The sequence below is a fragment of the Somniosus microcephalus genome, chromosome 7, assembly GCF_052327205.1.
Source record: "Somniosus microcephalus isolate GS21.2 chromosome 7, FLI_Smic_1.0, whole genome shotgun sequence".
Classification (NCBI taxonomy): Eukaryota; Metazoa; Chordata; class Chondrichthyes; order Squaliformes; family Somniosidae; genus Somniosus; species Somniosus microcephalus.
In genome coordinates this window covers 163600174-163621995 of record NC_140993.1, presented here as the reverse complement: position 1 = coordinate 163621995, position 21822 = coordinate 163600174, and the positions used below count along the sequence as shown (strand labels likewise).

At 47.6% G+C, this 21822-nt stretch overlaps 1 protein-coding gene across 7 annotated transcripts in view; it reads left to right on the top strand.

The window, feature by feature from the left end:
* The window catches only part of LOC147114985 (double-stranded RNA-binding protein Staufen homolog 2-like), a 236863-nt gene that overhangs the window by 97616 nt on the left and 117425 nt on the right, over window positions 1-21822 (top strand). For all 7 annotated transcript variants that reach the window (XM_085993166.1, XM_085993162.1, XM_085993168.1 and 4 more), the window contains one exon: window positions 2226-2385. In XM_085993166.1, the coding sequence (XP_085849292.1) occupies window positions 2226-2385 (160 nt within the window). The remainder of the gene's footprint in view (window positions 1-2225; window positions 2386-21822) is intronic.

Here is a 21822-nt window from a genome sequence, read left to right as displayed (position 1 = left end):
TTCAAGGAAGAAGCGGAGTGCCCTCAGGCCATCCGGGTGGGGGATGGAGGTGTAAAGGGATTGTACGTCCATGGTGAAAAGGAAGCGGTTGGGGCCAGGAAACTGGAAACTGTTAAAGTGGCGGAGGGCGTCCGAAGAGTCGCGGATGTAGGTGGGAAGAGACTGGACAAGGGGAGAAAAGATAGAGTCAAGATAGGAAGAGATAAGTTCCGTGGGGCAAGAACAGGCTGAAACGATGGGTCTACCAGGGCAGTCCTGTTTGTGGATTATGGAAGGAGGTAGAAGCGGGCTGTGCGGGGTTGGGGAACTATGAGGTTGGTGGCAGCGGGGGGAAGATCTCCAGAGGAGATGAGGCCAGTGACAGTCTTGGAAACGGTGGTTTGATGTTCGGTAGTGGGGTCACGGTCCAGGTGGAGGTAGGAGAAGGTGTCGGAGAGTTGGCGTTCAGCTTCCGCTAGGTAGAGGTCAGTACGCCAAACAACAACAACACCACCCTTGTCAGCGGGTTTAATGATAATGTCAGGGTTGGATCTAAGAGAATGGAGTGCTGCAAGTTCAGAGGGAGGTAGGTTAGAGTGAGTGAGGGGAGCAGAGAAATGGAGACGGCCGATGTCACGGCGGCAGTTAGCAATGAAAAGATCTAGAGAGGGTAAGAGGCCAGGGGGAGGGGTCCAGGTAGAACGGGAATTCTGCAAGCGGGAGAAAGGGTCAGTTGTGCGGGGGGAAGACTCCTGGCCAGAGAAGTGGGTACGGAGACGAAGGCGGCGGAAAAAGAGCTCAACATCGTGCCGAGCTCAAAATTCATTGAGGTGGGGACGTAAGGGGATGAAGCTTAGGCCTTTGCTGAGGACTGATCGTTCAGGGTCAGAGAGTGGAAGGTCAGAGGGGATAGTGAAAACGCGGCAGGGGGTGAGATTGGGAGAAGGGGGGTTCAGAGGAAAGTGAAGGGGAAGAAGGTTCCGGAGGGGCGTTGGTGTCCAAGAGTGGATGAAACTTGCGATCCTTGACCTGCCAGTACACTTTACACCTTATCTCAGCCTATTACCATTTCGTCTAGCTTCTAATACCTTTCATTGTCTCTTTTACTTCTTTTGTTTCTTTCACTTCTTTTGTCCGATCGCAGCCCTGCCTTCGATCTATTTTCTTTTCTTTCCAGTTTTAAAGAAGGGTTCGACCCGAAACGTCAACTGAAATTTCTCTCCACGGATGTTGCCTGACCTGCTGAGTTTTTCCAGCATTTTCTGTTGTTATAGAGGGATTTATATGGTGGTTTTCAGTCTTGGTAGCCCACAAATACCGCCAAATTAATATAGAGATCACCACAAAAAATAACACTGGGTGTATAGGATTGGGGAAATCTCAACACAACTAGTCAAAATATCATAAGGAAAAGGAGCACTTACTGGATAATAATTCCTTTTTAGGTACTGGCAAAAGCCAACAAAGTATGGATGTCTAAACACTTTGAAAATGGTGGTGCCTATCCAGCGCGCAGACAAATATTGTTAAATTGTCTCAATGTATGTGCGTGGCACCTTATTTTTAATAGGTCTGATGCTTCTAGATTCAGTTACTTAAATTGGATTTGTTTCAGACCTGAATTTGACTTGCTAGTAACAGATGATGTGAACTGTGGGTATTGTGAGCATGCACGGTTCATTATTGATAATCAGAACTGTCCTGATGGGAGGAGGCAAATGTAGCTTAAATAGTACATTTTGAAAAAAACTGGAGTGATCTGAGTTGCATGATATGTAACTAAAGCCTTGGTTTCATAAGTTGGGTAGAAACTGATTTTCAGTAGCTCAACATATCATTTGGCTAGCCTTTCCTTAGAAACATCTATTTCATCACATTGCTGTATTTAACAAATGGAGAATACTTTGCATACACAGGTTATTTCAACGCAACGCAAAATTTAAAATAGTTTAAAACCAATTATTTATACAGAGAATGATTAAGGACAAGAATTATGTTTTGTGAATATTAATTGGAAATGAACTTCTACTTCTAAAAGTATCTGCCTCTGTGTAGTTTAATTCTGTGAAATAGATAAAGAATCTTTTTATTGAAAAGGTAGATGAAAAAATGTAGGATTTGGAGACACTTTGTATATGCCCTGGTGAGATTGCTGTGTTAAGCTCTGATGGACCATTTAAGATGTTTACAGAAAATGATAAACCCCAATCATTGACGTAATTGATTTTGATTTTCTTTTCATGCAGATCTTCACTGTACAGTTGACCCTTGGAGATCAAACCTGGGAAGCCGAAGGAAGCAGTATTAAAAAGGCTCAACATGCTGCTGCAGCCAAAGCATTGAGTGAGACTGCTCTCCCAAAACCATCCCCACGGCCACCAAAAACAATTATGAATAATAATCCAGGTACTGGTGCATTTACTGGTACACCTCCTTAGAAATGGGGGTGGTGCCAGAGGACAGGAGAATTGCAAATATTACACCCTTGTTCAAAAAAGGGTGTAAAGACAAACCCAGCAACTACAGGCCAGTCAGTTTAACCTCGGTAGTGGGGAAGCTTTTAGAAACAATAATCAGGGAAAAAAATTAACAGTCACTTGGACAAGTATGGATTAATTAAGGAAAGCCAGCGCAGATTTGTTAAAGTCAAATCATGTTTAACCAACTTGATTGAGTTTTTTGATGAGATAACGGAGAGGGTTGGTTAGGACAATGCGGTTGACGTGGTGTACGTGGATTTCCAAAAGGCGTTTGACAAAGTGCCACATAATAGGCTTGCCAGTAAAGTTGAAGCCCTTGGAATAAAAGGGACAGTGGCAGCATGGATACAAAATTGGCTAAGTGACAGGAAACAGAGAGTAGTGGTGAACGGTTGTTTTTCAGACAGGAGGAGTGGTGTTCAAGGGTCGGTTCTAGGACCACTGCTTTTCTTGATATATATTAATGACTCAAATGTGGGTGTACAGGGCACAATTTCAAAATTTGCAGATGACACTAAACTTGGAAGTACAGTGAGGAGGAGAGTGATAGACTTCAAGAAGACATAGACAGGCTGGTGGAATGGGCGAACACGCGGCAGATGAAATTTAACGCAGAAAAGTGCAAAATGATACATTTTGGTAGAAAGAATGAAGAGAGGAAATATAAACTAAAGGGTACAATCCTAAAGGGCGTATAATCCTAAAGTGGGTGCATGAACAGAGAGACCTAGGGGTATATGTGCACAAATCGTTGGAGATGGCAGGACAGGTTGAGAAAGCAGTTAAAAAAGCTTACGGGATCCTGGGCTTCATGAATAGAGGTATAGAGTATAAAAATGTGGAAATTATGATGAACCGATATAAAACACTGGTTCGGCCTGAACTGGAGTATTGTGTCCAATTCTGGACACTGCACTTTAGGAAGGATGTGAAGGCCTTAGAGAGGGTGCAGAAAAAATTTACGAGAATGATTCCAGGGATGAGGGACTTCAGTTACGTGGATAGACTGCAGAAGCTGGGGTTGTTCTCCTTAGAGCAGAGAAGATTGAGAGGAGATTTGATAGAGGTGTTCAAAATCATGAGGGGTCTGGACAGCGTAGATAGAGAGAAACTGTTCCCATTGGCAGAAGGGTCAAGAACCAGAGGACACATATTTAAGGTGATTGGCAAAAGAACCAAAGGCGACTTGAGGAAAATCTCAAGGATCTGGAATGCAGTGCCTGAAAGGGTGGTGAAGCATGACTTTCAAAAGGGAGTTGGATAAGTATCTGAAGGAAAAAAGCAGGGCTACGGGGAAAGGGCGGAGGAGTGGGACTAGCTGAAGTGCTCTTGCAGAGAGTCGGGATGGGCTCGACAGGCCGAATGGCCGCCTTCCATGCTGTAACTATTCTATGATTCATGCTAATTGTTTGAGTTTCACATTAGCATTACCTAAATAAGGGTATAACAATTTAAATATATTTGCATTACGTTGATAGAATACCAATCTTTTAATCATATTTTGTTGTATGCAGTTTTTACATAGATTACATAGAATGCACAGCACAGAAACAGGCCATTCGGCCCAACTGGTCCATGCTGCTGTTTATGCTCCACGTGAGCCTCCTCCCACCCCTCTTCATTTAATCCTATCAGCATAATCTTCTATTCCTTTCTCCCTCGTGTTTATCTAGCTTTCCCTTAAATGCATCAATCCTCAACAGCTCCTTGTGGTAAAAAAATGTAGGTTAGCCTTGTTAGATCCGTGTATTTTGATGTGTGTCCTTCAATAACTAGACACGAGACTGCAGGGAACAATCAGCAGGTATTTACTGGATGAGGGTTACTCTAAAACTAAACGTACAGATCCCTACTCAGGGTTTATATATAGGTGTGGTCACTGCCGGTACTACAGTATACAGGAGCTGTAAAAAGTAGTTCTCCCTTTAAAGGTACATACACTACAATTCCTCCCCTTTTAGATTGACAGTACCATAACATTCATTTAACAATTAACACTTTTAACATGCACATTAACTGAAAATAGTCCATTTATAAATTCAGTCTTTGGGGCGGCTTCCTGATCCTTTCTGGATAGCGCCTTTCCTGAGTGTCTTGCTCTTGGTGCGGAGGCGATTCTGGCCCCCTGTCGTTGGTTGGTTCATCAGCTTTCGATGCTACTGTTTCTGGGGTAGATGCTACCTGTATGTCGGGTTCATCACCAGGTGCGCGAGACATGGGGTTGACTCGTTCCTGTGACTCTAGGATCTGGTCGACATGGCGTCTCACAATGTTCTCCCCAACATCCACATTAGTGGCCCCTGCCGTGTGCATATCGTTCCTGGTTGCCATTTCTCTGTTCGGTAGTCGCGGGCCAAGACTGGTTGCCCTACATTGAAGCTCCTTGTCGGCTTCTCATTGATGTGCTGGAATTGCTTATTCTCAACATTTCTTCGTACATTTGGTCTGAGCAAATCCAGACGAGATCTCAACCTTCGGTTAAAGAACATCATGGCCGGGGTCTGGTTGGTGACTGCATGTGTCGCATTTCTGTAGGCTAACAGGAAATTGTCCACCTTATGCTGCAGTGGAATGTCGTCATCGCACATGGCCCTTACTGCTTTCTTAAAGGTTTGTACGAACCTCTCAGCCAATCCATTTGTGGCTGGATGATACGGGGCGGATGTGTAATGCCTTACCCCATTCCTTTTCATGAATCTTCGAAACTCTTTGGACACAAACTGTGGTCCGTTATCAGAGCAAATCTGCTCTGGCAAGCCGTTCCTGGCAAATATGGTCCGTAGGACTGCAATAGTTTTCTCCGTGGTGGTGGACGACATTTTGATCACCTCAGGCCATTTCGAGTGCGCATCCACGGCTATTAGAAACATTGAGTCCATGAATGGACCAGCAAAATCAATATGCACCCGTTGCCATGGAGATGAGGGCCACTCCCATGGGTGTAGAGGGGCATGTGGTGGTGCATTTTGGACCTTCTGGCATCCTGAACAACTCTTTGTCAGGTCCTCAATTTGCTGATCAATCCCCGGCCACCACACATAAGCCCTAGCAAGGCTTTTCATTTTCACCCCTCCCAGATGGCCTTCGTGAAGCTCATTTAGCACTCTCTCCCTTAACTTGGGTGGAATTACCACTTGGGATCCACACATCAAGGTCCCCTGGCATACTGACAGCTGTTCTCTTCTGGATGAGAATGCTGGCAACAGTGAGTCGCCAAGTGTTGGCCATCCCTTCACCGTCAAGTCATATACCCGAGACAGTGTCGGGTCATTTCGGGTCTCCTTCTCTATATCAGCGTTAGTTACTGGCAAGCGTTCAATTATAGTCGCATAAAATATTTCGACAGGGTCCACTGCTGGTGCTTCCTCCGCAGTAGGCAGTGGCAGGCGTGATAGCCCATCAGCGTTTCCATGCTGTTTCGTGCCCTTATACTCGATTTCATATTGGTTCGCCCCTAGAAAAAGGGACCATCTTTGTAGCCGCTGCGCAGTCATCACTGGCACGCCCTTCTTTGGATTAAAGATGGAGACAAGTGGTTGGTGGTCAGTCAGCAAGGTGAACTTCTGCCCGTGCAGATAGTGGTTGAACTTTTTCACTCCCCACACTAGGCTGAGGGCCTCCCTGTCAATCTGGGCGTAGTTACGCTCGGCTGAGGTTAGTGACCGAGACGCAAAGGCTACCGGCCTCTCCGAGCCGTCCGGGAACTTGTGCGACAGCACCGCTCCAATGCCATAGGGTGATGCATCACACGCCAACCGAATTGGTAGTGCTGGGTTGAAATGAGCCAACACCTCTTTTGATGTGATCAATTCTTTGCACTTCTGGAAAGCTCGTTTACATTCATCATTCCACTTCCATGGTACCCCCGTTTGCAGTAGGGTGTTCAGTGGGTGTAGTACTGTAGACAAATTCGGCAAGAACTTATGGTAGTAGTTCACCAGCCCGAGGAACGACCTCAGTTGTGACACATTTTCCGGTGCTGGAGCCTTGACTACTGCCTCAATCTTTTCAGGGGACTTACGTAACCCCTCTTCATCAATAACGTGGCCACAATACGAGATCTGCTTCTGGAAAAACTCGCATTTGTGGCGATTTGCTCGGAGCCCATATTCCTTCAATCTAGTGAGCACCTGCTCCAGGTTGGCAAGGTGAGCACTGTCATTTTCGCCCGTGACCAGGATGTCGTCCAAATAACACTGGGTCCCTGGAATCCCTTGCAGGACTTGATCCATTGCCCTTTGCCAAATAGCCGGAGCTGATGCTACCCTGAACACCAGCCGGTTGTATTGGTAGAGACCTTTATGAGTGTTGATCGTGAGGTACAGTTTCGAGGCTTCTTCTACCTCCATTTGCAGGTACGCCTGGGCCAGATCAATCTTAGTGAAGTGTTTCCCTCCAGATAGCGAGGCGAAAATATCTTCAATCCGCGGAAGCGGATATTGTACAGTGAGAAGGACTGGGTTCACTGTCACCTTAAAGTCCCCACAGATGCGAACTTTCTTTGGTTCCCCAGGCGTCTTACTCAACGACCTCTTCATTACAGGAACGATGGGTGTGGCCCACTCGCTCCAGTCCACTTTGGACAGTACTCCTGAACGTTCCAAACCTTCCAGCTCTGCTTCGACGGCTGGGCGGATCGCATAAGGCACCGGTCTGGCCTTAAAAAACTTTGGGCTTGCATTTTCCTCTATTTTGATCATCACTGTTATGCCTTTTAGTGTTCCAAGCCCCTCCTGGAACACTTCTTGTGCGTCAGTTAGCATTTTTGACAGTCGTCCAGGTGTGGCGTCCTCATCCTTTTTGGCATCTACAGTCAGTGCTTGTATGGAATGCCAATCTAGCTGTATCTTCCGGATCCATTCACGTCCTAGTAGTGGTGGTCCTCCATCTGGCAATACATATAGGTCCATTCTTGGTGTTTCCTTACCGTTATATACAACGTTCACCCTTATTTTTCCTTTGGGGTAGACTTTTTGCCCCGTGTACGTCTTCAAGACAATCTCTGTATCTCTCAAGGGTATATGTGAGAATAGCCGCTTGTAGTCCCTTCGGTTTATGACTGTTAGGGCTGATCCTGTGTCCAATTCCATTTTCACTTGGACTCCAGCTATCTTGAGCGTGACCCAGATAGTTTGGTGATCCTCCGTTTGGATCACCTGATGTAGTTTCAGACAACCCAGCTCCTTGCTTCCGGTATCACTTTTCTGTTCGTCTGAACTACTCTCCGTCACCTTATGTACCTTCTTGTACTTCTCCTGTGGAGATTTCTTGCTGCTGGTTTTCTTTCCCGACCTGCAGACTCTTGCTATGTGTCCTACTTTTCTTTGTCCTTAAACCAGCAATCATTGTGGTCGTGTGTTGTTCTGCCGCAGCGATAGCACTTCACTGTTCCGTATGACATTTCATTTGTGCCATATTCTTGCGGTCTCCGTTGTATATCTGCAGCGCCCGTGCGGCTGCTTCGTGTGATACTGCCATGCTGAAAGCCTTGTCCGGCGTAAGATCCTTTTCTGATAGAAGCCGTTTCTGGGTTTCTTCACTTTGAAGCCCACACACAAACTTGTCCCTTAAAGTATCTGCTAGTCCCGTTCCAAACTGGCAGTGTTTCGATAGCTTGCGCAGTTCCGTTAAATACTCAGCATTACTTGCATCTTTATGCCGGTTCCTTTTGTGAAACTTAAATCTTTCTGCTATCAGCAGCGGTGTGGGGTTTAAGTGGTTCTGTAGGATTGACACTATGTTTCCAAAATCCTTTTCCACTAGCTTTTCTGGGGTTACTAGGTTTCGCAGTAAGCCATACGTTTTTGCACCCATGGAATTCAACAATACCAGCGCTTTCCTCTCATCTGGCACTTCATTTGCCTTGCAGTACACTTCTATGCGTTCGACATATGTCATCCAATCTTCGACTTCATTGTCGAACGCTGTGATACTGCCACTCTTCAGCCTCCCTGGGTGTGGTTAGACTGGCTCAAAATGGCGTTTTCCCGCGCTTTCCCTTCTTCTTGCGGCTCAAAATGGTGTTTTCCTGCGCTCTCCCTTCTTCTCCGCTGCGGCTCAAATGGCGTTTTCCCGCGCTCTCCCTTCTTCTCCGCTGCGGCTCAAAATGGCGTTTCCCGCGCTCTGCCTTCTTCTCCGCTGCGGCTGCTCGGCCCTTGAACACCAGCTGCGCTCTGCGCGTTTCCCTTTCTTCCCCGCTGACGCTGCTCGGTCCTGAACACCGGCTGCGCCCTGTGCGCTCTACCCTCTCTCTTCTCCCCTCGACGCCGCTCGGTCCTGAACTCCGGCTGCGCCCTGTGCGCTCCACCCTCTCTCTTCTCCCGTCGACGCCGCTCGGTCCTGAACTCCGGCTGCGCCCTGTGCGCTCCACCCTCTCTCTTCTCCCCTCGACGCCGCTCGGTCCTGAACTCCGGCTGCGCCCTGTGCGCTCCACCCTCTCTCTTCTCCCGTCGACGCTGCTCGGCCTTTTCTGTGCCGTCGGTCGGCTGTAGCCGCCGCTGTCCGGGAAGGGTCTGCGCCGTACCTGTTGCCAGCCCGTTTCGCTGGAGCACCGTGACTGGAGAACCAAGCCCAGCTCTCAACAGCCTCCCCTGTGATGCTCAAATCTCCGCTGGATGACTGGGCGGTTGCTCGTGGTCGACGCCCGTGCTTCTGGCCTCAACCTTCTTCCACTGTTCTCCAGGAGCGAATCCCTGGGAGGTAATGCAGAGTTGCAGGTAGGTTCGAATCTGCCCCGTCGCCAATGTTAGATCCGTGTATTTTGATGTTGTGTGTCCTTCAATAACTAGACACGAGACTGCAGGGAACAATCAACAGGTATTTACTGGATGAGGGTTACTCTAAAACTAAACGTACAGATCCCTACTCAGGGTTTATATACAGGTGTGGTCACTGCCGGTACTACAGTATACAGGAGCTGTAAAAAGTAGTTCTCCCCTTAAAGGTACATACACTACAAGCCTAGGATTTCAGTAAAACAAAATGGCAGGTGTTTGAAATTTTCATGCTGTGTCCACTTGAACTGTGAAAATCATTCAGCGGTATAGCTATATGTTCTGTACTTCCAAATTTGTGTTGTGCCTAGAGAAGCTATTTAGAGCTAAATAACAGGGAGCTGAAGAACAGATTAGCAGCATCAGCAAGAGCCGCAAGCCTACTATTTCCATTAGTGTTTTTAAGTCTTACAATTCAGACAGTAAATTTAAACATGGGACATTTTTGCATGTCAGAGGCTGTGCAAGTAGGACTGTCACTGGCGGTGGCTGTAATATAATGGTTCCAGTAGCGATACACCTATTGACAATATGGTTTACCATTTTGAAAAACAACAACTATATGGGACTGGGTATTGTTAACAGTACTGGATGTGAATATGATAGAAACCATTTTTGCATAAGGAATTTTCACTGCAGTACTGAACACCCAGTTTGACACCCTTTAGCAGAGACCACAGTGTATTTTCACTGCATTTAATATAACTCAAACCCACATTTTGACAAAAATAAGTCAATAACATTACATCAGTAAGATAGTTGTTGAACAAAGCAACAGACAGGAAGACTCAGACTTGAAGAGAACAAACAGCATCTATCACGCACATATGCACACAAAAAATTGTTAAGAAATAATGACAATTTTTCATATACACAACAAGTCAGTCAGCATCTGAGAAAACAGGTGAGGACTCTCCATTTCTGCCTCAGCTGAAAGGTTAATCTGTTAGATGCTGATGATTTTATTGTGTTTCCAGGGTATTCTGCTTTTATTTTAGATCTCCACCATTTGCAGTTATTCTTTTAACCTGAATAATTGTTGGGACCTCCTTGAATGTAGAAGGCATTTTAGTGAAATGTTTATAAGTAACCCAGAGGTTATTATAGTAATTCCAGTTGCGGAGGGGGTGGCAATAAATGTTCCCTCTAAATTGTCTTTGTTGTGTGTGGCCCATTTATTTAAATGCACAGTCCCTTTAAATTTCTGCACATGCACAGCTTTTCAAATGGAAAAGCTTGTGAGCGGCCTGCGCTGTACCTTGCAAATTACTGCATAGCCGTGTACGCATGCAGCTTATAGAGAACATTGATGGCAATTGCTCTGCTTACTTTGGGTGGGGTCTCAGATCTTTTGCCCATTTCCCCAAACAGGGCCTGGTTGCCTTGGGATGGGGGAGGGTGTCAGACCTGTCCCTAAAACAGAGCCTTGTTACCCCGGGTGGGGGTATCAAACCCTCTCCCCATACAGGGTCTTGTTGCTCCCAGTTACCCTGGGGTGTTGGGGTAATCAGACCCTCTCCCCCTACCTGGGGTTAGGGTTGCCAACCCTCCAGGATTGCTCTGGAGTCTCCAGGAATTGCGCTGATCTTCCAGGATTTGAGCTCTCCAATGGCCGTGTGGGTAAAGGCACTACTTGTAACACTAAACCCCACAGATCAGAATGTCCAGGTTTGATTTCTGGTCTGTGCTGAGTTAGCTGATCTCAGCCAGGTCAGCAGTTGAGATGGTACACTTGGCCTCAGCACCCTTGGGCTAGGGAGTGGGAAAATAATCAAATGGGGTTCCTGCTTTTCATTTAATTCAGTGATTCCTGCTTGAATGTGTTTTTGGATATTAGTTGAGGGCAAGGTCAGACTCGGTTGTAATTCCTTCCACACTAAAAGCCTGTGAATGTGCAATGCTTATGACCACTCAGATGAGGTACCAGAGGGCCACTGACAAATGTGTAACTTACCCCAGCAAGGCATAAACCACCCAGAGAGGAGGAGGTAAATGGGATAAAACTGGAATTTAAAAAACAAATATGCAAATATAAATCCAAGAAAAGGGATAAACACATTTAACAAATTTCAGTTTCCTATTTAAGGGTAAAGTTGTTTGATTTAACTCCTTTTTTTTAATCTTCCCTATTTCTTTTTATAAATCAGATGAATGTCTTACTGCTCAGTAGTTTTTTATTGTTTTGTGGTAAACTCCCAAATCTTGTCTTGTATCCTGTATGTTTGCTGCAGGTGGGAGGAGCAGATAACAAGGATATCCTGACAGTAATGGGGCATTACTGCTCTTTCATGAGTGTAAAAGTCACAAATCACATAACTCAAGTGCTGCAAGTGTGAGAACATTAGTGTGATATTGCTGATTATTCTATAGCCATTTCCCAGGATGGATTTAAATTCAATTCTGTTTTGTTTTGATGCAAGTTCTAGAATTATAAGGTTAAATTAGTGCTATTTTTACTATATAGTTTCTCAATCTACTGTAGATGAAATGTTAAATGAAGAGATGACCAGTAGACTACTGAGATTTATAGGAGCTGTACACTGAGCAGGGTGACAGCCTGGATGACTTTGTAGTCTATTCTGCAGCTTTGCCAGTTAAATAGGGAACAAATTGTCATGAAAGGTAATCTCTGGCTTCTTTTCTCCACGACCATCCATCTCCTTGAACTCTCTCCCCTACCTCCTCCACCCTCCCCTCCAACAAGAAGTGCGAGGAGCTCCTGCATTTTTTTGTCATTAAGATTGAAACCATCTGTTCAGCTGCCTCTGTAGCTTCCCCCCATCTTCTCTTGCCCACCAATCCAAGCATCTCCCTGCCTTAGCTCTTAGCCTGCATCTCTCTCATTTCTTGCCCACTCTCCAAGATCTCTTTACTGATGAGATCAACCTCCTGCTCTCTTGACCTCATTCCCTCTAAACTGCTGATTTTTGTTCCTGCTACCCATGCTAGCAAACATTGCAAATGGTCCTATTTCCTCAGGTATTGACCCCCTCCCTTTCAAGTTTGCCATCATCAACCCCCTCCTCAAGTAATCCGCCCTCGACCCCCCTGTCCTTGTGAACTACTGCTGCATCGCCAACCTCCCTTTCTCCTCCCTTTGCTCTCCATCGTTCTCAAAAATGTTGTCACCTCCCAAATCCATGCCCATCTTTCTCATATCTCCCTGTTTAAATCTCTTCACTCAGGTTTCCACCCCATTTCCTGGACCGAAACAGGCCTTACCAAAGTCAAAAAAGACATTCTTTGTGATTGTAACTGGAGTGCATTATGCCTCCTCATTCTCCTCAACTTCTCTGCAGCCTTGAACAGAGATGACAATGCCATCGTCCTCCAACGTCTCTCCATTGTCCATTGGAGCTGTTCTCACTTGGTTTCAGTCTTTCCTATTGGATCATAAGTTAGAGCATCTCCAGCAATGGTTTCTGTTCCTCAACCTGCACCGTTATGTCCTGGAGTCCCCAAGAATCTGTCCTTGACCTCTTCCTCATCTACATGTTGCCCCTTGATATTATCACATGCAGCTATTGGGTCGGCTTCCAGATGTACGCTGACAATACTCAGCTATACCCCTCCCACAATTGTATTACGCTCCTCTCCCTACTGCCTCTGTGTTGTCGGACTGCTTGTCCGACATCCAGTCTTGGATGAGTTGCAGTTTCCTACGGTTAAACATTTGGAAGACTGAAACTGTAAACTCCGTAGCCTTGCCACCAATTTCGTTCCCCTCCTCGGCCACTGTCTGAGGCTGGACCCGATTGTTCGCAACCTTGGCGTCCCATTGGACCCCATTACAAAGACTGCCTACTTAGACCCCTGTAATATTGTTCACTTTTTCCCCTACCTCAGCCCATCTGCTGCTGAAAGTTTCATCCATGCCTTTGTCACCTCAAGAATTACTTATTCCAATGTTCTCCTGGTCGGCCTCCCATCCTCCATGAACTTCAGCTCATCCAAAACTCTGTTGCCTGTATCATCATGTGCCAAGTCCTGCCACCCATCACCCTGCTACTTGATAACCTGTATTGACCCCATGCCCCCAATTTAAAATTCTCATCCTCGTTTTTAAATCTCTTCATGACCTCGCCCGCCCTGTCTATGTAACCTCCAGTTCCAATCCCCTCAACCCCCCTTCCCCCCAGCCAAGCCTCTCTGATTCTTTAACTCTGTGCATTCCAGCACCCCTCCCCCCCCAACCTTAGCCACCATTGGTGGCCGTGCCATCAGCTGCCTAGGCCACACTCTCTGGAATTCCACCCCTAAACCCATCTAGTTCTCTGCCACCTTCACATTTTTTATAACCCTCCTTAAAACCGCCCTCTTCGAGCTTTTGGTCACTCCTAATATCTGCTTCCTTGGCTTACCATCCATTTTTTTGATTAAGTCTCTATGAAGCACTTTGTGACATTTTCTGTGGTAAAGGCACAGTGTAGTTGTTGAATTGTCCACTGATCTAAAATTGTGAGTCAGGGCATCTACTGATTATTTTTGTCTTCTTCTTTGAGTCAGGTTACAAATGCGATGAAAACAGGTGTGAGCAAATTCATGCTTTTTCAAGTTTTTAAAATAAGTTCATAAGAAATCTTCAGGTTTGATTGGGAAATAACAGCAATTCAAAAATTAATGTACCCAATAAATCATTGTACAGCATGCCATGGGTTGTCAAAGGAGGCGCTAGAGTCTTTGGCCTAGAAATTCAGTTGCGTAGCGCCCACTGTTTGGACGCTACTGGTGTAGAATTGGGACCACAATGGTGTCCGAGCAGCGTGTGCAAACATCTGGTGTGGGCCGCGCTGGACGCCATCTTGGTGAGGGCAGTAGTGCGGCTGTTGGGACTGTGCGCTAGAAGTATGGTAAGTAGGCAGATTGTGACATTTGACGCCAGCGCTGCAATTTTTGTCGTCACTGTTGGCGTTAGCACCCTCTCTTAACCTTGCACAGCTGAACATGCATTCAGCAGCAGGAAGGACACACCCCTCCACCAGTGCTATTTAATCATCACCAACTTTCAAGAAACTTGCTTTTTGATTTCTACTGGCTCTGTGTAAGTTTGTGGAAGTGTTTGGAGCTTTCTAGAGTTATTTAAAGTTGGTGATGTGACAGGGAGTTGTGCAAGTGGAGAAGGCCTTGCTTCTGACTAAGAGTTCTGGTCAGACCACTTGCTCCCATTTGTGGGTGCTCTAGTTGTTATCCTCATTGGCCTGCAGCATGACAGGGAGATGAAGCATAGGCAGCAAAGAAGAGGACAAACTGCTCACAGTTGGAGGAGGAGGGGGAGGGGAATAAGGGCTCTCAGCAGGATAACTTACCCACCTAGGGACATCCGAGAGCAAATTCTCTTACCTCAACCTGAACCAGGAGCGGAGTGTGAGTTAAGAGAATTATATAGTCTGCGCTTTACAGAACCCTGCCACCTCTTGCAACCAGACCTGCAGCCATACCTCAGGGCAAGGACAGCGCTGCCAGTGGCTGTCAAGGTGACTTAGGTCCTGAATTTCTTTGCGTCGGGATCCTTCCAGGCTGGAGCAGACGACATCTGTAAGATCTCACAGTTCACTATCCACTGCTGCATAAGAGAGGTGACAGATGCTCTTTATGCCAAGAGGGGGGACTTTATTGTCTTATCTCTGACCAGAGAGAAGTAGGCAGAGCGTGCACGTGGCTTTGCCAGGATAGCGGGCTTCTCCATGGTGCAGGGTGCCACCGACTGCACGCACGTGACTTTGCGGGCGCTGCATCTAAATGCTGAGATGTACCGCGACCGCAAAGGTTACCACTCACTGTGCAGTTGGTGTGCGACCATGCTCAGCATATAATGATGGTGAATGCCCAGTATCCTGGCGGCAGTCATGCTGCTTTTATTCTGCGCCAGTCCTCTGTTCCCTCAGCGTTTGAGGCACTAAGACAAACCAAAGGCTGGCTACCAGGCAACAAGGCTATCCATTGACCACCTCATGATCCCACTCCGCAACCCAACCATACCTGGCCAGCATGTGTACAATGCGAGCCATGCTGCCACATGAAACATCATGGAGGAGACCATTGGGGAGCTCAAGCAATGGTTCCGCTGCCTGGACCATTCTGGAGGAGCCCTACAATCCTAGTAATCTGATGGAGTACAGACTGCTGTGACACCCTGTAAGCTTCTTTCAACACTGGTAAACCCAGCCATGATGGCAGCAGTCTGTGCTTGCATGACTTCAGTCTGAACTTCCATTGCAGCACTCAGACATTGGGTGGCTTCTGCTTGTGCTGTAATGGAAGCTGAGACTTCGGCCATCATACGCAGCATCATGGTTGGGCTCACTTGTGCGTTAATGGATCTCCCCAGCCCTTCCACGCTGGAAATGATGGGCTCCAAGCTCTGCCCAAAGCCCTTTGCAAGGTTGGAGCTGGACTCCTCCATGCTCCTTGATATTGCATTCAGGCTTTCTGTCAGACCTGCCAATGCACCAAACATTTCATTGTGCACACCCATCAGCTTTGTTCTGTAGGTTGCCTCTTCAAGGTCTTCATCAAGTCCTGTGCAGCAGAACTTGTGTGCGACCTTGCTCTTCGTCGATCTGGCACCTGAGCTACCCATTCCCCCCTGCCCTGGCTGCAGGCCACTCATGCTGGTGTCTTACCATGTGCAGATCCCATGTCTAACCTATCCTTTAAAGTTTGCGGAGTGTCATTATCTGAGCTGGTGGCTGGGAGTATGAAATCGAGAAACCGTGTTTCTTCTTCCTCTTCTCCCTCCACCACTAGTTGGGCAGGCTGGATTTCTTGGGTGTCAGAAATGAGAAATGCACAAGGGTAGGGTTGTGGTGAGGCGAGGGGGGGAAAGGAAGAGGTGCATGCTTACACCATGTGCAGATTGTAAATCAGAAGAGATTGTGGGATGAGGGGGAAGTGGGATGTGAGAAGGAGGATAACGTACGAGGATACTAGCATCTTGTATTTCTTCAGCCCCATTGCTGGCCACTGGCTCAGCCATGCCCTTGCCAAGAGTGGCCAGCAGCGTCTCCTCCCAGGGGATGAGGTGATGCGGGCGAGACAGACCACGCTGGTTAAGATCTGTTATAAGAATTAGGAGTAGGTCATACGGCCCATGAGCCTGCTCCGCCATTCAATAAGATCATGGCTGATCTTCGAACTCAACTCCACTTTCCTGCCCTATCCCCATATCCCTTGATTCCTCTAGAGTCCAAAAATCTATCTATCTCAGCCTTGAATATACTCAATGACTGAGTATCGACAGCTCTTTGGGGCAGAGAATTCCAAAGATTCACAACCTTCAAGTGAAGAAATTCCTCCTTCTCGGTCTTAAATAGCCGACCCCTTATGCTGAGACTATGCCCCCTAGTTCTAGACTCTCCAACCAGGGGAAACAACCTCTCAGCATCTACCCGGTCAATCCCGGTCAGAATCTTACATGTTTCAATGAGATCATCTCTCATTCTTCTAAACTCCAGAGCGTATAGGCCCAATCTACTCGATCTCTCCTCATAGGACAACCCTCTTATCCCAGGGATCAATCTAGTGAACCTTCATTGCACCTTCATCGAAGACAAGTATATCCTTCCTTAGATATGGAGACCAAAACTGTGCACAGTACTCCAGGTAATGGAGTATGTGCCACCTTGTCCTGCAAGAGAAAATGAATTGTATCAGTGAATGTGGTGAAACGTGTTTGGGTGATGTGCCTGTCATGGTTGAATAGATGACAGTGTGTTCAAGCTGAGAGATGTGAGTGCGAGGCTTGCAACTGTGGTACGTGGGTGCAGGGTGAGGTAAAGCTATGAATGTGAGGTATGAGTCGTGTTTGGTAGAGATTATTAGGTGAGTGATGGGGGTGTGGTGCATTGAGCAGTGTGTGAGGCTAGTGGTGCAGATTGGTGTGATGTGGCATTTGAAGATGAATTCACTGACCTTGACCACTCATGTGAGGTCATTAAATTTCTTCCTGCACTGAGTCCAGGTCCTCGCAGCTATACTGCTGGTATTGACCACATTGGCTATCTGCTCCTACTGCAGTCTTGTCTGTTGCCTGGAGGGCCTCCTGGTCCCTGTGGGAAGAGGACCTCCCTCCTGGAGTTGACCTCCTGGACCAACGCCTCCAGTCCTGCATCCAAGAGCCTTGGAACCCTTTCTCTGGCCTGTTGAGACATTACTCCATCTGCTTGTTTGACAGTAGCCTCCACAAGCAGTTCCAGCACCTGTTGCAGGCAGACGACACCTCCCCTTTAAGAGGTGCAGTCTGCCTTGAAGTAGTGCAGGCTAGCTTTAATTGGAGCTAGCCTTGCATGAACTTGGGCCCCCTGCTGAGCATTCAACCACTCAGCAGCGCGTTCAGAGCTCGGCTGAACGCTACAATCATGCAAAATAGCAGGCGGCACAAATTTTACGTGCTGCCTGCAGTCCAGCGAACGGGCGTGGTTTGCTATTGCATCGTGATCCCCGTGCCCGTTTTCAGGGGATACTGAATTCCTAGGCCTTAATCTTACTATTTTATTTGGCTTTTAGTCAACAATCTTAGAGAGTTATCAGGTTTGACCCAAATTTTGCAATTCGTCCTTCAAGGAGTAATAATTGTGTTTATCTACATAAGAACATAAGACGTAGGAGCAAGACTAGGTCATTTGGCCCCTCGAGCCTGCTCCGCCATTCAATAAGATCATGGCTGATCTGATCTTGGCTTCAACTCCACTTCCCTGCCCACTCCCCATAACCCTTGACTCCCTTATCTTTCAAAAATCTGTTTATCTGATTTAAATTTTAAAATCAGAAGGCCGAGGAATCAAGAATCAACTAGTTCTGAGTCTCAGCTGTGGCTCAGTTGGGTAGCATTCTTGCCTCGGAGTCAGAATGTTGTGGGTTGAAGTTCTACTCCAGAGAATTGAACACAAAAATCTAAGCTCACACTCCAGTGCAGTACTGAGGGACAGCTGCACTGTCAGAGATGCCGTCTTTCAGCTGAGACGTTAAACCGAGGCCCCGTCTGCTCTCTCAGGTGGACGTAAAAGATCCTATGGCACTATTTTGAAGAAGAGCAGGGGGGTTATCCCCGGTGCGCTGGCCAATATTTATCCCTCAATCAACATCACTAAAAGACATGGGGGGGGGGAGAAAGTCGGTATCGCCCGTTTGGGGCGCTATTATCGGCCGGGCGCAAAGTTTACCGCTTGCTGCTAATTATCGCCTCCGACTGCAAACTTGGCCTCTATCGCCCCATAAGGTGATTTGAGCGCTAAATCAGGCGCTACACACCTGTCTTAAGGCACTAACGTCGAGGAGCGAGGCGCTACCTCAGAGCGCTGGCGAAGCTCAGGTGATGTCAGTTAGTAATGGAACACAGACAGACTGGCGCTGGCCAGTTCTTAAAGGGGAGGGTCAATGTTGCTGTCCAGCCACACCCTGCTCATTGCAGACTTGACTCTCAGCCTCTACCAAAACCACCAATGGATAGGCCCATGGAAAGAGCTCGGTGCTTAGGAACCTCAAAAGTGGTGCTGAGGGCCAAAACTCCTTAGGACAGTGTTAAATCTTTCCAGACGTCTCCCTCTCAACCTGCGTGTAGCAAATATTTTGCCGACAAGAAAAGGCAGGAAGCGGCCGCCTTTAAATGGCGCTCCCCCAGCCCCTTCCCGACTGCAAAACGTTTCCCTCTACCTGTTGTTGCTAGCGGCAGGCGGAAAGGCAGGGGGCGCCACTCAATATCCGGTCCAGGGAGCTACCGGGGCGTTGCATACTCGACTGACGTCACGATCTGCGGGCACAGGAAATCGTGGCGGTAGTGTTTAGCGCCGCCGCAAAATGTCTGGTCAATTTCGCGAGCGGCGCAAACATCGCCGCGCTCGGGCGCTAGTTGCTTTGCGCCCCGAGGCGCTAATCAACTGAATTTTTCCCCCATGATCTGGTCATGATCACGTTGCTGCGAGCTTGCTGTGCGCAAATTCACTGCCGCGGTTCCTGCATTACAACAGTGACTACATTTCAAAAGTACTTTTGTTGGCTGTGAAGCACTTTGGGACATCCTGGGGTCACGAAAGCCGCTATATAAATGCAAGTTTTGCTTTCTTGCTTTCAAGGTTGCATGCTTGAGATTGAGAACTCCTTGACTGGGTGAAGCTGTGATAACCTTAAAAGAGAATATTGTGAGGAAAGTTCTTTGTTTAAAAATTTCCAAACCTTTGGCTGCAAGCATGAATTATGTTTCAAATGTTTCTTTTTGTCAGAAGACTGACATTTATCAGTTGTCATTTGTAGATCTCATCTTGGGAGCATCTCCCCCAGGGGACAATAGAATTTGTCACCTTTTAAATTTTCATATGTCAATTTGAGTCCATAGTTTGTATTGCAAACTGATAGTGACCAAGAGCAACACAGAACATAGAAAAGGTCAGTATGCTCAGAGCTCCACATCAGATTTTTCTTCTGCAGAATTTGCGAAATAGTATTGAGCCGAGAGAAGACATGAGCGGTAAGTATATTAAATTGAAAATACTGCCACCTGTTGTAATTTTCTGCTTTAACCAGCTGTCAGTAATCTAAGTGCAGCGAAACCTGTACTAATGGACACTGCCAAAAAAACAGGCACCTGCAATGAACAGACACTTATTGACAGTCCCAAATAAATTGCATTGGAACAGATACAAGCTGCCCCTTGAAATCACAGACACTCGCAAATTACGAACTATGGACAGCCTTCAAAGCACCAAGGCCTAGAAATTCGGTATAGCCGCGTTTGGGGCGCTAGTCCTGGCGATGCGCAAAGTTTAGCGCCAGGCGCAATTTAGCGCCACCTAGCGCGATATTGGGTTGCAGCGCCCCTAAAGGTGATTGCGGCGCTAAATCAGGCGCTGCACGCTACTCTTAAGGCGCTAACCCGGCGGCGCAACCCAATTTCGCGGCAGCGGGGCGCAGCGAGGGTACTGTCAAGAATCACTTTACCTGAGACACAGTGGCGACGGCCAGCCCTTAAAGGGGCAGGTCAATTGGCATCACCAGACATACTCACTGCCTTGTAGGCCTTCAAAGCGGTGGGAGCCTACCTGTGGTGCACCAGCCTAGCAAGACATGGAAAGGGTGAGGCAGAGGGCGGAACGCCTCACTGATGGGGCATTGGATGCTTTGGTTGGCGCAGTGGAATCAAGGCCAAGGAAGATGGTCGGAATGTGATTTATGTTTTGGACAGTCTCCTGGGTGTGAGAGGCAGTTATGTGTCAGTGTATTCGTTTTGCTTTCTGTTGCCATAGCTTTCTCATGTTTGAAGGAACCACATTTTGTGTAATGAAACACTTTCTTCATTTACAATGGCCATGCCTGCTATTTACATGCATCTTGCCCTTCACAGGCTTGTGGGTATCAGACCGGTTCCATTCCTGTTCTTGGAATGGCAGCAAGCATTCCGTGAGAGGGGCCTAGAAGCTACTTCTGATCAGCCTCTGACGCGCAGCCTGAGAAGAGCCGCTCGCGTAGAAGTTCAGGCCAGCAGCCATCTTCTCAGCCGCCGACAGAAATGTCCTGCACCTTATCTGAGGCTGCAGATCTGGCTGAAGCAGCTGGCACAGCTCAGTCACCACCTCCTTTCTAAATCGCAGCCTTCTGACACACTGCTCCTCCGGCATGTTCATGTAGGAAAACTGCTGTCGGATAACCCTGCCAGCGTAAGGTCTGCTGTGGCGACGTCTGTTGGCCCTCCTCCGTCTGACCATGTCCGTCCCCCTCTCCCTGCGTCTCAGTGCCCTTTCCAGATGATTCAGCAGCAGGACGTTCCCCTCCAATGCAGCCCCCATAATAAGTGCCCACAGGAAGGTTCCCCGTTGTCAAGGCTCACCAACAGCAAGGTGATGGTCAGAAGGCTGAAGATCGTCTGCCTGCGCTGGCTCAGTGGTCAAATGGCTCTCAGTGTGCAGCTCAGCAACACTTTGTAGCTATCGAGGAAGTTGTGATCCAAAAATGGCTGCCGCTTTTAAACCACACCAGTCCCCTTTAAATAACGCTCCTCCATCCCGAGAGCAACTTGGTAAGGCCCAGGTAAGCTGTCACTATTAGTGCCAGGCTCTACGGAGGGGGGTGCCACTGAATTTCCGGTCCGGGGCACCCAAAAGGCATTGCACACTCAAATGACGTCATAATCAGCCTGCGCCCATGAACGGGCGCTAAGATTTAGCGCTGGCGCTAAATGCATGCTCAATATGGGGCTAGGCGCCTTGCGCCCACCCAGAAATTGGCTAGCGCCCCACTTCTCGGCCTCTTTAGGCGTTAATCGGTGGCGCTATCAACCAAATTTCTCCCCCCAAGTCTGTTAACAGCTTAAAACATGGGACATGCAGGTCAGCACAAGGTGGCAGCGGGTGAAAGAATTGGCTTATGTGGATTGGGGAGCTCTTTACCCAGCAATCATAGTGACAGAGAAACGGCTCTATCTTTGGAATTGAATGCTTGCACGGCTCCCCATTCAACAAAAGCCAGGAGTTGCACCGGGCAAGACCACATCTCACTCCACCAGTACATCAGGTACTGATGAGCTACTAACGGCCCCCTACCCATACCTCAGCGCTTCAAATATTAGCAGCTGCGTGGAAGGAGGTGGTCCCGGACAAGGA